We start from the raw sequence: 11,580 nt of genomic DNA on the forward strand, positions 1-11,580 counted from the left end.
AAAAAAAAAAAAAAAAAAAAAAAAAAAAAAAAAAAGAAAGAGAGAAGAAAGGGGTAGGAATGTAGTCAGTTGGTACGGTACTTGCTTAGCATCTATGAAGCCCTAGGGCCATATAAAAGCAAAAGCAAGTTATGGTACATGCCTGTAATCACAGCACTCCGGAAGTGAGAGCTGGTGGTCAGCCTTGGATGCATGGAGGTCACCCTCAGCTACATGAGACTTTGTCAAAGAATAAAATGAAAAAATAAACACTGGAATTTAGCGTATGGTAGAGGTGAGGTGAATTACTCAATAAGATGATATAGTCATATGGAAAATTGAATTACGTTGATTTTTTTAGGGCCAACATCCAAGGAAATCCAGCAACCATATGGCCACATCCTGCCTGTCTCTGTTTCCCTTCCATAGGGGTCTAGAGACAAGCAAGCAGCATACGCTTAACTCTCAGCAAGTGCCCAAACTCTTAACAGCTCTTAGGAGCCTCTACCTTAGATCAAGATCAATAAATTTTAAGACCAAGAGTGGTGGTTCACACCTTTAATCCCAGCATTCAGGAGGCAGAAGTAGAAGGATCTCTATAAATTCAAGACCAGTCTGGTCTAACTCCAGGCAGCCAGGGATACACAGCAGGACCCTATCTTAAGTAAGGAAGTGAATTCATTTTAAAGCAAGACAATAAATGTCCTAAAGAAAAATTCAGGAGCGCTTTCTCCTATTAATAATCTTGAAATGCAAAAATAATTTTGTGGGCGGTGGTGTCGCACACAATACCAGCACTCAGGAGGAAGAGGCAGGCGGATCTCTGTGAGTTCGAGGTCAGCCTGGTCTACAAGAGCTAGTTCCAGGATAGGCTCCAAAGCTAGAGAAAACCTGTCTCAAAAAAAGCAAAATAATAATAATAACAATAATAATAATAATCTTGAAATTCTCACTTGCAAACCTAGCACCCTAGAACCAGAGAGGAAGGGTGCACAGTAAATTCCAAGCCAGCCTGGAATACAGAGTTAAGCCCTGACTCAAAACAAACTGACATCACCCTCCTCTAGCAGAGCAGAAGGCCTTAGAGACAGCAAAACTCAGAAACCACAAGGGACTAGATTGAAAACCTGACTCTGTAAAAATCAAAATTCTGGAAAACTACACTGAAAAAGTAAACTAGCTACTTACTGTGATTATTAAAAAAAAATTTTTTTTCCTTTTTGTGTTTCTGAGACAGGATCTTACCTTGTAGCTCTGACTAATCAGAACCTCACTATATAGATCAGGCTGGCCTGGGACTCAGAGATATCGGCCATCTCTGCATCTCCAGCGCTGAAATTCATGGCATGCACCACCACTTCTGATGCAAAAGTCTTAATTTGCTTTGTTTTGTTTTTCAAGACAAGGTTTCTCTATGTAGTCCTGGCTGTTCTGGAACTCACTCTATAGACGAGACTGCCTCGAACTCACAGAGATCCACCTGCCTCTGCCTCCCAAGTGCTGGAATTAAAGGCATGCACCACCACAGCCCAGCAAAATTCTTTTTTTTTTTTTTTTTTGGTTTTTCGAGACAGGGTTTCTCTGTGGCTTTGGAGCCTGTCCTGGAACTAGCTCTGTAGACCAGGCTGGTCTCAAACTCACAGACAGAGATCCGCCTGCCTCTGCCTCCCAAGTGCTGGGATTAAAGGCGTGCGCCACCACCGCCCGGCTTAGCAAAATTCTTACATTTAACTCAAATATATAAATAACTCAAGTCTATAAGGAAAAACTAAGTATTCAAGAGGAAATCAGGCACGGGATATGAATTCTCTGAAAAGTAAATTCAAATGACTCTGAAAACAGGAAAATATGCTTGTTTTCAATAAGACAAATGCACAATAAAACTATCAGATACAGGAAGGCAGTGGAGGTGCACACCTTTAATCCCAGCACTCATGAGATAGAGGCAGGAGGATCTCTGTGAGTTTGAAGTCAACCTGATCTACAGAGTGGGTTCCAGGGCAGTCAGAGCTAAGCAGAGAAACCCCGTCTCTAAAAACCAAACCAAAACCAACACTATCAGATGCAGCTGACTAAGAGACTGAAAATGAACCTGTTTAGGACATGACCATTAGCCCTCAGACTCAGCCATGTGACTTGAGACTTGCTCACACAGATATTCTACAAAAGAGTAACATCCAGAAAGGACATGCACAGTTTGAGGGGGCTTTGCTGCTGATGGTGGTGGTAGTGGGCCTGGTGTGCGACCTAAAAGCACAGGCGGAGGCCAGAACAAACTGTGAAGTGTCTTCCTTTATTGGCATCTTACTGCCTTGAGATGGAGTCTCTCACTGAATCAGAACATGACCCTGCAGGCTAGGCTGGCTGGCCAGGGAGCTCTCGGGATCAGCCCATTTCTCAATGGTGACATTACGGCACCACAGCCATGCCAGGCTTTTTATATCGATGCTGGGGGTTCAAAGTGACATCCTCATCCTTGGAGAGCAAGTGTTCTTACCCACTGAACCACCTGCCCAGCCCCCAAAAGACTGAAAAAACTGTAACAGAGGACCAGATGAACAATTCATAGACTGCTCATCTCGAGGACTCCGCTGCAGTCATTAAAGAACAAGGCCTCTACAAAGGTTGATCCTGTGTTCAAGATACAAAGTACAAATAAAAATGAAGAGTGTAGTTTCACTTCTACTTAGAACATACTCTGTGCTTATGCTTGTTTCCCAGAAGGTTCTGGAGAATGGTAAAGTTGGTACTCCCTTTAGGGGCTATGGGAGGGGGTCCTGAGAGCATACCAACTTTGTTGTTGTAGTTTAGCACCTCTGTATCATATTACCAAGTTTTAAGAATAACATCCACCCACAGAGGAAGCCTACATTGTCATACAGAGGTGCACTACCACTAAGGATGTGTTCAACAGATGGAAGCAGATTCAAGGCAGAGGACACACAAAAACAGGCATCCTGCGATTTGCTGGGGGTTTCGGGGAGCGACGCAGCATTTCATTGTTCGGTGGGTTCACTTTTGGAGTTTATGTGCAGGGGGGGGATGATTATCAAAACGGTGAGCGGTTGTCCCCGCAGTAGGTAAGGAGCAGAGCTCAAGGGCAACTTCAGACCTTACAATGATTTATATTTTTTATATTTATATTAATTATTATAAAATAATTAATAAATTCGTGTTTGTGTGTAAAATCTTGTGTCTTTGTTTCTATTCGGAGAAAAGGTTGGCCTTGAACTCATGGCAACACTCCCACCTCGGCCTCCTGAGAGCTGGGATTACACGTGTGCACCACTGCTAGCGCCTGCAATTCTTACGTATTTATAAACTGCTTCATAGGCTGGAGACTCCGGAGTCGAACCGTGGCCCTTTTCCTCCTCCTCCTCCTCGGCACGGTGCCCTGCCGTGCGGGCAGGGCGGGTGGCCGCCGGGCGCCACTTACTTGTCTGGGACGCGGGGTGCTCCTGGCTCCTCTGGAAGGGGTACCTGAAGAGCAGCTTATTGCCCCTGCTGCCTGAGCTCACCAGGATCACGCTGATGGGGCTGGTGTTGTCCCCCATGCTGCGGGGGCCGGGGCGGGGGCCTGAGGGACACACTGAGGGTAGAAGCCGGAGCCAGGCACCGGCCCCGCACCAACACGGAGGAAGCCGGTGCCACAGCCGGGACCCAAACGCGCGCGCGTCCTCACTCTCGCGAGACTTCCCCGGTGCCAGGGAAAAGAGCCGGAGAATACCATCAGTCAGGGCCTCTGCGCAGGCGTGGACGGCCGGAAGCGCAGGCTTCTCTGAGCTGCTGGGGCTCTCCAAAGAAGTGTCTGTAGTTCATACGCTTTATTTGACCAGAGCGTATGAACTTAAAAGTACAAGAAGGAACCGGGGCTATGCAGAGAAGCTGTCTCGAAAAACCAAACAAATACATACATACATACATACATACATACATACATACATACATACATACATACATACTATATATATATATACTCTCTCTGAGAGAGAGAGAGAGAGAGAGAGAGATATATATAGAGAGAGAGAGAGAGAGAGAGAGAGAGAGAGGTAGAGGGGGGGTCGGGCTCATATCAGTCTGGGTATCACATAACAAAGACACATTCGTTTATTTTATTTGTTTTCTAAAATTTATTAAGACAAAAAGTACTCTTATTACATTTTTTTCAACTATTACTCAGAGAGAAGATATCGGATTATTTGCCAGTATCTGAGAATTGCGCTTACGTTTGCCCTTTGATGGTTTGGATGTGTGGTGTGAAAGGCATGTTTTTGCTCGCTTTGCAAGCCTTTATTGCAGTCTTGTTGAATTGTCTGTTACTGAGGTCTCCCACGTACACCAGGGGTCCCTAGAATGGAACTTAGGAGTCCGGAGTAGGAAGGGGCAGTGAGGTTGGGAGGGAAGCAGATGGGAATATGGGACTGGGTTCCTGGGGACGGTTAAAAGACAGTCGTGGGACCTTCCCACCCAGACGGCAAGAGTGACTAGGTGTCCAGGCGCTTGGGCCAGGAAGGGCTGTGGTCCAGGCTTTCCTCCGTTCGCCAGGGCCTTGGGACTCCAATGGTCATCTCTGGGACAGAAAGGGCCTTAATGAAGGAGCCCAGGGTTTCCACTGTTACTACCTTAGGACCCGCTTTTCCCAGCAACTTTCACGGGAGCTTTCGTGGTTTACTCTTCTATGTAAATACTAGTGACAACCAGGCTTAGTGGTGGAGACCTGTGTTTCTAGCTACAAGGGAGACCAACGTAGGGGGAAAGTTAAAGCCAGCCTGGGCAACTCAGAGAAACCTTCTGGAAGAAAGAGAAGGCTGCAGGTGTTGCTTAGTAGTTAGCACATGGCCATCACGCACCAAGCCCTGGGCTCAATCTTTTCTACCACCGCTAACTCTAAAGTAGCGGTGGAAATAACTGGTGCTGAGTGCAGGGAAAGGACCAGACCACTGCAGCAGTCTGGTGACTTCCTTCCCAGGCGGCCTCACCCAGCACTGACAGCAGGAAGAGGAGAGCCCAGGACCACCTCAGGGGCATCATCTCAAGGTGCAGCATCTCACACACACACACCCCACACCCCCCCCCCCACACACACACACCAACATCATTGCTAAGAAACCCCATCTGCTATTACAGAAATCGAAACTATGGTCACACTGTGGTCTGTGGATCTATGAACACCACTGTGGACCCCGGTTCTCTCACCAGGAATAGGACTGGAAACTGTTCAGTGAAGCACCAGGGCCAACCTACACTCTGCAGGGCATGGCCTCAGACTCCGCTGAGTTAAGTCCCATAGAAGTGAGTCCTCATTTTTTTTTTTAAATGTGCTTTGGTCTTTGGCCTGCATGTCTGTGTGAGGGAGTTGGAACCAATGGAACTTGAATTACAGACAGTTGTGAGCTGCCATGTGGGTGCTGGGAATTGAACCTGGGTCTTCTGAAAGAATGACCAATGGTAAGCCATCCCTCCAGTCCCCGTGAGCCCTCATTTCAAATTTAAGCAATGTGTTTTCATAACCTTCTTTATAGAAGAAGTAGACTTTTGGAAACTTGAACTTTGGAACCTTACTCCCCAGCCCCCAGGGTCTCCCTTGTGCCGAGTAGGAGGCCGTAGGGATGCCAGGCCTTATCAATCCTGTCACTTGGTCAGCCAGGGGGCTGGGTGGGGCTCACAGACACTATCTGGGAGCCACCTTCTCCACTGGGTGTTCCTGCCTCTCCAAGAAAGAGCCACTTGCCCAGAATTGCAAAAGGATAGTTTTAAATGCCAGTCCTGAATTCCTCCTGTCACTAGAGGCGACCCTTCATCACACTGAAGTGGAAATTAAGCCTACTCCATCGTAGAGGTTTAAACAATGAAACTGAACTCACAAGGCTAATTTGCCCTCCCAACATGGTCACCTTTCTTGGAGGCTTCTACAGATCCCCCAGCCTTCTACTTGATTAACCAGACAGACATCTCAGCCCAGTTACTCAAGCTCGGGATGTACCTGGAGCTTGCAATTCTGACTGCAGATCAGCAGCTTCAGCATCCTGGACTCTGCACAGGTCTGGGCTCTTTGTGTTCACAGGTGGCGAAACCAAGACTGGCTTTTCCCCAGGCAGCACCCCAGCCTACACCACCATACAGCTGGTTCCCTCCTCCGCTGGAACCATAGGCACATTTAAATCCCTCTGAGCTTCTATTTCCTTACCTTAAAAACCCCAGTGATGATAGAACTGCCCTTACAGAGAGAGTTTGGTGTGAAGAACTTGGAAAGCACTTGATAAATGTCACTGATCTTAGGTCACACAAAAGCAATCCAGTACAAACCTGCTGCCAAATACATACGATAGCATTGGGAAGCTTTTAAAAAATGTGCTTAGAATCTCTCTTTTTTATGATTTATTTTTATATGCATTGGTGTTTTGCCTGTGAGGGTGCCAGACACCTGGAACTGGAGTTATAAGCAGTTGTGAGCTACCACGTGGGTGCTGGGAGTTGAACTCAGGCCCTCTGGAAGAGAAGCCAGTGCTTTTAACCCCTGAGCCATCTCTCCAACCCACTTAGAATCTCTCTTAATCCTGATATTTGGACATGCTTTTATTCTTTTGTATTTGTCTGTTTTGTTTTGAAACAGGGTCTCTCTACATAGTTCTGGTTGTCCTGGAACTCACTGAGTAGATCAGGCTGGCCAGTTGAACTCAGGGAGATCTACCTCCTGAGTGCTGGTATTAACAGTGTGTGCCAAACTCAACTACTCTTTATTTACTTTTATTTTATGTATTTTATAGTCTGATTTGCTTTGATACCTGAGAATCAGTACTTCAAGGCTGGCTGGAGAGATGGCTCAGCGATTAAGAGCATTGACCGATCTTCCAGAGGACCCGGGTTCAATTCCCAGCACAAACATGGCAGCTCACAACTGTCTGCAACTCAAGTTCCAGTGGCTCCAACACCCTCACACAGTTAGGCAGTTCACACATCAACGCATAAAAAAATAAATAAATAAATAATTCAAGACCATCCTTGGATATATAGTAAGTTTGAGGCCAGTTCTAGACACACAAAACACTGTCTGTCCAAAAACAAAAATAAAAGTGAGTGAATAAAAAAATAACATAGGCAGCAAGGCATGGCGCACATCTCAGCAACCCCAGCATCCCAGAGGTCGAGGGGGCACATCTCAGCAACCCCAGCACCCCAGAGGTGGAGGGGACACATCTCAGCAACCCCAGCATCCCAGCAGTCAGGGAGGTACATCTCAGCAACCTCAGCATCCCAGCGGTCAAAGCAGGAAGTGATGATTTTGGCTTCATAGTGAGTTCTGAGCTAGTCTGGAGTAGACAGTGAGGATCTGTCTCAAAAAATAAAAATAAAATAGATTAAAAAAAGCCAGGCTGGGTAGTATCATGCCTATAACACTCAGAGGCAAAGACAGGAGGACCGCTGCAAGTTCAACACCATTGTGAGCTGCATAGCAAGTTCCCGGGGAGTCAGGTTTATATAGCAAGAACTCAACTCAAAAAGCCAGGGGGAAAAAAAATCAAACCACAGAAACAGGGTCAGTGAGATAGCTTCATAGGTCAAGGAATTGCCACCATGTTTGACAGCCTAAGCTCAATCCCAGGGAGCAACATGGTGGAAGGAGCCAGTACCCACAAGCTGTCCTCTGATCTCTACACATGTGCAACAATACCCCTGCCGCCCCAAAAAACAGTAAATAAGATATAAATTTTTAATTTTTAAATATTTAAAATTTTTAAATATAAAAATCAAAATATGACATTTTAAAGGTAGTAGCATTTAAAAGTCAGTACCATTTTGTGCATTCCTGATAGTGTATGTCCATCACCCCTCTCTAGTGCTATAATATTGTCATTACCCCAAAAAAGAATCTTCCTATAAGCACCCATTTCCTCTCCCCCCTCCCCAGGCCTGATAACTATAATCTACTCTGTATGGATCTGCCTGTTCCAGACAGTTGCTGGACGAGGAATCACAAGGCATAACTTTGTGAATCTGTTTCTCTCACTTTTGATGATGTTTCCAAATTTTATCCATGTTACCATGTGTATCATCACTTCATTTTTATGGCTGAACAGTGTCTCATTGAATGGAAATATCATAATTATAATTTGTTTGTCATAGCCGGGCGATGGTGGCGCACGCCTTTAATCCCAGCACTCGGGAGGCAGAGGCAGGCGGATCTCTGTGAGTTCGAGACCAGCCTGGTCTACAGAGCTAGTTCCAGGACAGGCTCCAAAGCCACAGAGAAACCCTGTCTCGAAAAACAAAACAAAAAAAAAATAATAATAATAATAATAATAATTTGTTTGTCATACATTGATGGGTAAGTAAGGTGTTTCCGGCCTCAGGGTATTTCAGATAGAAATATGTGGCATTCGCCAACAAGTCATCAAATTCACAAATTTACTTCATCAAAATTACAAACTTATGGCCAGTCAGTGGTGGCGCAATTTTAATACCAGCTCTTGGGAGGCAGAGGCAGGCAGATCTCTGTGAGTTCAAGGCCAGCCTGGTCTACAAATCAAGTTTCAGGACAGTAAGGACTACACAGAGAAACCCTATCTTGAAAAACTTTTAAAAAAAAAAATTACACAAATTTTCCCCTTCTTCTTCTTGGAGACAAGCTCTCTGTCCTGGGACACACTATAGAGCTCAGTCTGACCTCAGACTCAAAACAATCCTCCTGCTTCAGCCTCTACAATGCTTGATGTTACAACTGTGTGCAACCACCCACGGTTTAAGATGAGGAACATGTCATCATTGCTCATCAGAATGAGGTAGGGCTGGAGATGTATCTCAGTGCAGAGCACCCACCCAGCATGGGCAAGGCCCGAAGCTTGATGTGCGGTTCTAGGAGGGGTGCTACAAACTACAGAGCAGGGGGAGATAAAATGCATGCAAAACTGACGAAGAAATTATATCCATATGTATTTTCCGATATATAATCCATATGTAATTTCACATATTTTCCAAATTCTGACATATCAGTGAGACCAGCATAACAGAAAAATGAGCATCAGGATACTTCAGGAAGAGGAAATCTAGCAGACAATGAAGGTGTAAAAAGGCTCAACCTCACTCACTACCAGGAAACCCACAACAGAAATCACCGCACTCCTGACCAGAAAGCCTAAATCAAAGGAGACTAAAATACCAACAGTGCTGGCTATTTGGGAGGGAAACTCATATCACCAGGGGAAATATAAATTGACCAGTTATTTGGAACAGTCCGGTGTTCTTTTCGTAACTTTGGAAGTCCATGCCCCAGAGCTAGGGTGTAGCTCAGTTGACAGAGCGCTTGCCTAGCACGCAGGAAGTCCTGGGTTCAATCCCCAGCACCACGGAAACTGGGTGTGGTAGCATGTGCCTGTGATCCCAGCACTCAGGAGATAATTCAGAGGTCATCCATGGCTACCTAGAAAGTTTGAGGCTAGAATACATGAGATCCTGTCGGAGTTGTCGTGGAGAAATCAGGGAGGGAGGAAAAGGAGCATTTGGGTTGTTTCCACTTCATATTATCATCAATAATAATGTTATGAAGGCCCTGACTGGAGATCAGCAGTTGGTTATGCTACAGCTGTTGGTTTAAGGGAAGCCTAATGAGCTGTCTTCTTATGGGTTGTTGGCTGGTCTAAACTCAAAAGAGGCCTAATCTCAGCACTCGAGAAGCAGAGGCAGATGGATCTCTGTGAGTTCAAAGCCAGCCTGGTCTACAGAGCAAGTTATAGGACAGTTAGGGCTGTTACAAAGAGAAACCTTGTCTCAGAAAGAAAAAAAAAACTATCCAAAGAGAATGACTATCATGTTTGAATGAAACAACTCACAGTTCACAAAAATAAAAAGTGATGCTGTTGCTATGAACATACTCCCACTGTTATTTTAGACATATGCTTCCTTTCTCTTACGTGTATATGCAGTAATGGAACAGTAACACCATATGACAACACTACCTTTAACTTGTATTTTTGTTTGTTTGTTTGTTTGTTTGTTTTTCAAACAGGATCTCTCTATGTCGCCCAGGCTTCCCTGGAACTCCCTTTGTAGATCAGGTTGGCCTCAAAGTAGCAGGGATCTTTCTGCTTCTGCCTCTCCAGTGCTGGATTAAAGGCATGCGCCGCCACCAGCCACCAGCCGTAACTCTTGGAGAAACTGCCAAACTGCTTTCCAGTGTGCACTGTCCTATTGCTCCCTGTTCCATTTTATCAAGATTCCAATTTCTTTAAATCTCCACGAGCATTTTTATTTTCTATATTTTTGCTTGTTTGTTTGTTTTCAAGACAGGATTTCTCTGTGTAGCCCTGGCTATCCTAGAACTCTCTCTTGTAGACCAGGTTGGCCTCAAATTCACAGAGATCTGGGATTAAAGGCATGCACCATCACTTCCCAGTTTAAATTATTTTTTAGTATCTATCTATTTTTTTGATTTATGGTTTTTTGAGGCAGGGTTTCTGTGGGTAGCCTTGACTGTCCTGGAACTTGCTCTGTAGACCAGGCTGACCTGGAACTCCTCAGAGATCTGCTTATCTCTGACCTCCTGAGTTGTGGGACTAAAATCCTGTGCCCCCACTGGCTTTATTTTGTCGTTTTAATTATGGCCGTCCTAGTGGCTATGAAGTGGCGCCTCTACAACGTTTGTTTGTCTGCTTGTTTTTGATACAATGTCGCACACTGTAGTTCAGGCTAGCTTGAAGAACTCACTATGTAACCCAGACTCAAATTTTGGTTTTGCTTTAGCTTTGGTATATGAACTAAACTCATGACCTGTTCATGCTAAACTAAGTATGGGCTCTATTACTGAGCTATACCCGAGTCCCTTAGTTTAGACAAGTTCTTTCTTAGATATATGATTGTCAAATATTGTTTTACCAGGCATGTGACACGCATCTGTAATCCCAGCACTTGGGAAATGGAGGTAGGAGGATCACAAACCAGCATAAACTACATAACAAGTTCCTCTCTCTCAAAAAAAAAAAATAGCTTGGTAGTGATGGCACACACCTTTAGTCCCAGCACTTGGGAGGCAGAGGCAGGCAGACCACTGAGTTTGAGGCCAGCCTGGTCTACAGAGCAAGTCCCAGGGCTACACAGAGAAACTCTGTCTTGAATAATCAAAAAATTAAAGTTAAATTTTAAAAAACTAAAAATCAATTAGTAAATAAAAATTATTTTTCTCACCATGCGGTGGTGGTGCATGCCTTTAATCCCTGCACTTGGGAGGCAGAGGCAGGTGGGGCTCTGTGAGTTTGAGGCCAGCCTGGTCTACAAGAGCTAGTTCCAGGACAGCTAGGACTGTTACACAGAGAAACCCTGTCTCAAAAAACCAAAAAAAAAAAAATTATTTTTCTCAATCTGTAGGATATTATCAAACTTTAAGACTTACTATAAAGCTGTAGTAATCAAGGCAATGCATTGTGGTTAAACATAGACATGTAAATCAATGGGACAGAATAGAGTCCTAAAACTGTCTTATAAAAATATGACTAGCCGGCCGGGCAGCGGTGGCGCATGCCTTTAATCCCAGCATTTGGGAGGCAGAGGCAGGCGGATCTCTGTGAGTTCGAGACCAGCCTGGTCTACAAGAGCTAGTTCCAGGACAGG

General features: G+C 45.0%; 1 protein-coding gene across 5 annotated transcripts in view; it reads right to left on the reverse strand.

The window, feature by feature from the left end:
• Positions 1–3,638, reverse strand: part of Nprl3 (NPR3 like, GATOR1 complex subunit) — a 41,576-nt gene extending 37,938 nt beyond the window's left edge. For 4 of the 5 annotated variants that reach the window (XM_005349036.3, XM_005349033.3, XM_013347343.2 and 1 more), the window contains exon 1: positions 3,416–3,638. Coding sequence is in view for 3 of the 5 variants with exons in the window: in XM_005349033.3 (XP_005349090.1) it covers positions 3,416–3,533 (118 nt within the window). In the remaining 2 variants the exon portion in view is untranslated. The other variant, XM_026780207.1, reaches the window with a different exon arrangement.
• Between the last annotated feature and the right edge of the window lie 7,942 nt (positions 3,639–11,580).

Source organism: Microtus ochrogaster, chromosome 7 (genome assembly GCF_000317375.1).
Source record: "Microtus ochrogaster isolate Prairie Vole_2 chromosome 7, MicOch1.0, whole genome shotgun sequence".
NCBI lineage: Eukaryota > Metazoa > Chordata > Mammalia > Rodentia > Cricetidae > Microtus > Microtus ochrogaster.